General features: G+C 43.7%; 1 protein-coding gene across 1 annotated transcript in view; it reads right to left on the bottom strand.

Annotated features, from left to right (window-relative positions):
- Window positions 1-414: 414 nt before the first annotated feature.
- Window positions 415-2,525, bottom strand: part of RPAP3 (RNA polymerase II associated protein 3) — a 39,831-nt gene continuing 37,720 nt past the window's right edge. The window contains exons 16-17 of the mRNA XM_015832076.1: window positions 1,117-1,217; window positions 415-589 (exon numbers count right to left, since the gene is read on the bottom strand). Of these exons, the coding sequence (XP_015687562.1) occupies window positions 504-589; window positions 1,117-1,217 (187 nt within the window). The 3' untranslated portion in view covers window positions 415-503. The remainder of the gene's footprint in view (window positions 590-1,116; window positions 1,218-2,525) is intronic.

Here is a 2,525-nt window from a genome sequence, read left to right as displayed (position 1 = left end):
CCGGGAGGAAACTTCAAAAAGGATTACATGAAAGCTAATGACCCCCATTGTTATTGTTAGTCCATTTGGTGATATCCACATCCAGTCTCTTTGAAGTAGGCTGAAGGAAGTGAGGGCCATAAAGCCCCTTTGTTCACCCCCTTCCCTTCATCGTATGACAGAATCCAGAGCAGACAGAAATGCGGGTTTTCATAGTTGACAACTAGAGATGGAATATATTTGGATTCTGACAGAATTTAACATCTGTGAATTTATTTATATGAATAAAATATATAATTTTTAACACACAACTTAATGGAATTTGAAAAATATTGTAACAGCTGTCAATCTTGTTTCTACAGAATGTTCAAAATGAAAAGATTCAGGCAGAACATGGTGGATCAAATGACAAAAAAGCAGAATGAACTTGACATTCTCTGTCATAATCATTTATATGTAACTGTCCTTCCAAAGAAGTATATAATATGCTGTATTTATATACAGAAACACAAAAAGCTTTTAAATCAAACAATATATTTTATCTTGAGTTGTTTAATAGGAGAATCTTCCAAATGAGATTGTTCCAAATGATCAAATAAAGAACGTACAGCTATAATGAAAGAGAGAGATCTGGTATTACATTATGTTTAAATTAAAAATACATTTAGCATTTAGTAAATTATATCATCATTCAATTTATATATTTAAAAAGACAGTAAATAAGATGCAAAGGCCCTATTGAACTAAGAGTCATAAACTTGTAGTGAACTGTAACAAAACCATTTCCATAAACATTGTACAATCCAATGTTATACAGATATAACTGTACAGAAACGAGGCAGATGATGGCTTGGCCATTCTTAGTTTTTGGTCCTTTGTTTCTTTTCTATCTTCAGATTTAAGCAGAAAGAAAAGATACTCAAAGAGATATAGGAGCTAAAGTAAAAATTCACAGACCCAACACATCTTTTTATAGTTTGTTCTGAAAAATTATATTTCAGGGTTTTTGTGGAAAAAGTGTTATAATAATTTTTTTAAATATATCTGGATCAGTGACATGCTGGCCACATTTATATTAATCTCTAAACTATCAAGCCAGTTGATTTTAATAATGACCCAGTAATGTGTTTTACTTACTTTTTTTCTCTGGCTCTGACATAAACATAACTGCCATATCAAATCTTTTGGATTCTGATAATTTGTGCAGAATTTCAAGGATAAGTAAAGGCTCTTCTTTCCTTGTAAGATAAGATATTAATTCATACCTATCATTATTTTTACTTGTGACATAAATAAAGCACAACAATATTGACTAAAATGAAATATGTATATTTGAAAATAATACATACAGCTACATACTCTAAAAGCAGTTATATATCAAATATATAATTGTTGCTAAAAGGAAAATAAAAACAAGGCCTGAAAATGACTCCTCTGTACTTTTCTGTTAGCTGATGGATTCCCCAAATTGCAATTGTTTAAATAAGAGAATGTCCTGATATTGCCTTCAAATTGTAAATATGGCATTCCGTTGTATTTGCAACTACCGTATTTTCCGGCGTATAAGACGACTTTCTAAACCCTGAAAATCTTCTCAAAAGTCGGGGGTCGTCTTATACGCCCAGTCGTCTTATACGCCGGATAATACGGGTATTCAGGCAGGCTTCCAGAGTTCGGCTGGCAGGATGCAGGTAACCCCTCCCCCCGTCCTGCCGCCTCCCACCGCACCACGCCGCTCCGTGTGCCGCGCCTCCGTGTCTCAAGCCTCTGTGTTATGCTTGGGCGGAAGACTTTTTCTTTTACAGATGGGGCGGGTGGGCCTGACATTCGCGTGCAGGCAGGACCCCACCTGCTGAGCCACCGCTTCCCCATCGCCCTCCACGCCAGCCGGCTCCGTCTCCAGACCTCCCAGCTGACGGGCGCAGGTCCGGGGGTCGCCAGCTGACAGGCGCAGGAGTTCGGCGCTGCAGCGGCCTCCCCTTCGCCCTCCGCACCGGCCAAAGCGTTGCTGATGTTCCAGCTGATAGGTGCAGGTCCGGGGGTCGCCAGCTGACAGGCGCAGGAGGTAGGCGCCGCCACGGCTTCCCAGCCGCTTGCTTCTTCGGCCCTAACCCTTGCAACTGCTCCAGGCGAAGAAGCAAGCGGCTGGGAGGCCGCGGTGGCGCCTACCTCCTGCGCCCGTCAGCTGGCGACCCCCGGACCTGCGCCCATCAGCTGGAACGTCAGGCAACGCTTTGGCCGGTGCGGAGGGCAAAGGGGAGGCCGCTGCAGCGCCGAACTCCTGCGCCCGTCAGCTGGCGATCCCCGGACCTGCGCCCGTCAGCTGGGAGGTCTGGAGACGGAGCCGGCTGGCGTGGAGGGCGATGGGGAAGCGGTGGCTCGGCGGGTGGGGTCCTGCCTGCGCGCGAATGTCAGGCCCACCCGCCCCATCTGTAAAAGAAAAAGTCTTCCGCCCAAGCATAACCTTTAAGGATTTTAAGGATCTTTGAGAGGGAGAGAGAAATAGAGGGAGAGAAAGAGGGAAAGAGAAATAGAGAGAGGGAGAG

The sequence above is a fragment of the Protobothrops mucrosquamatus genome, unplaced genomic scaffold, assembly GCF_001527695.2.
Source record: "Protobothrops mucrosquamatus isolate PMUCROS unplaced genomic scaffold, P.Mucros_1.0 scaffold_298, whole genome shotgun sequence".
NCBI classification, from domain to species: domain Eukaryota; kingdom Metazoa; phylum Chordata; class Lepidosauria; order Squamata; family Viperidae; genus Protobothrops; species Protobothrops mucrosquamatus.
This window is presented reverse-complemented; position numbering and strand designations above follow the sequence as displayed.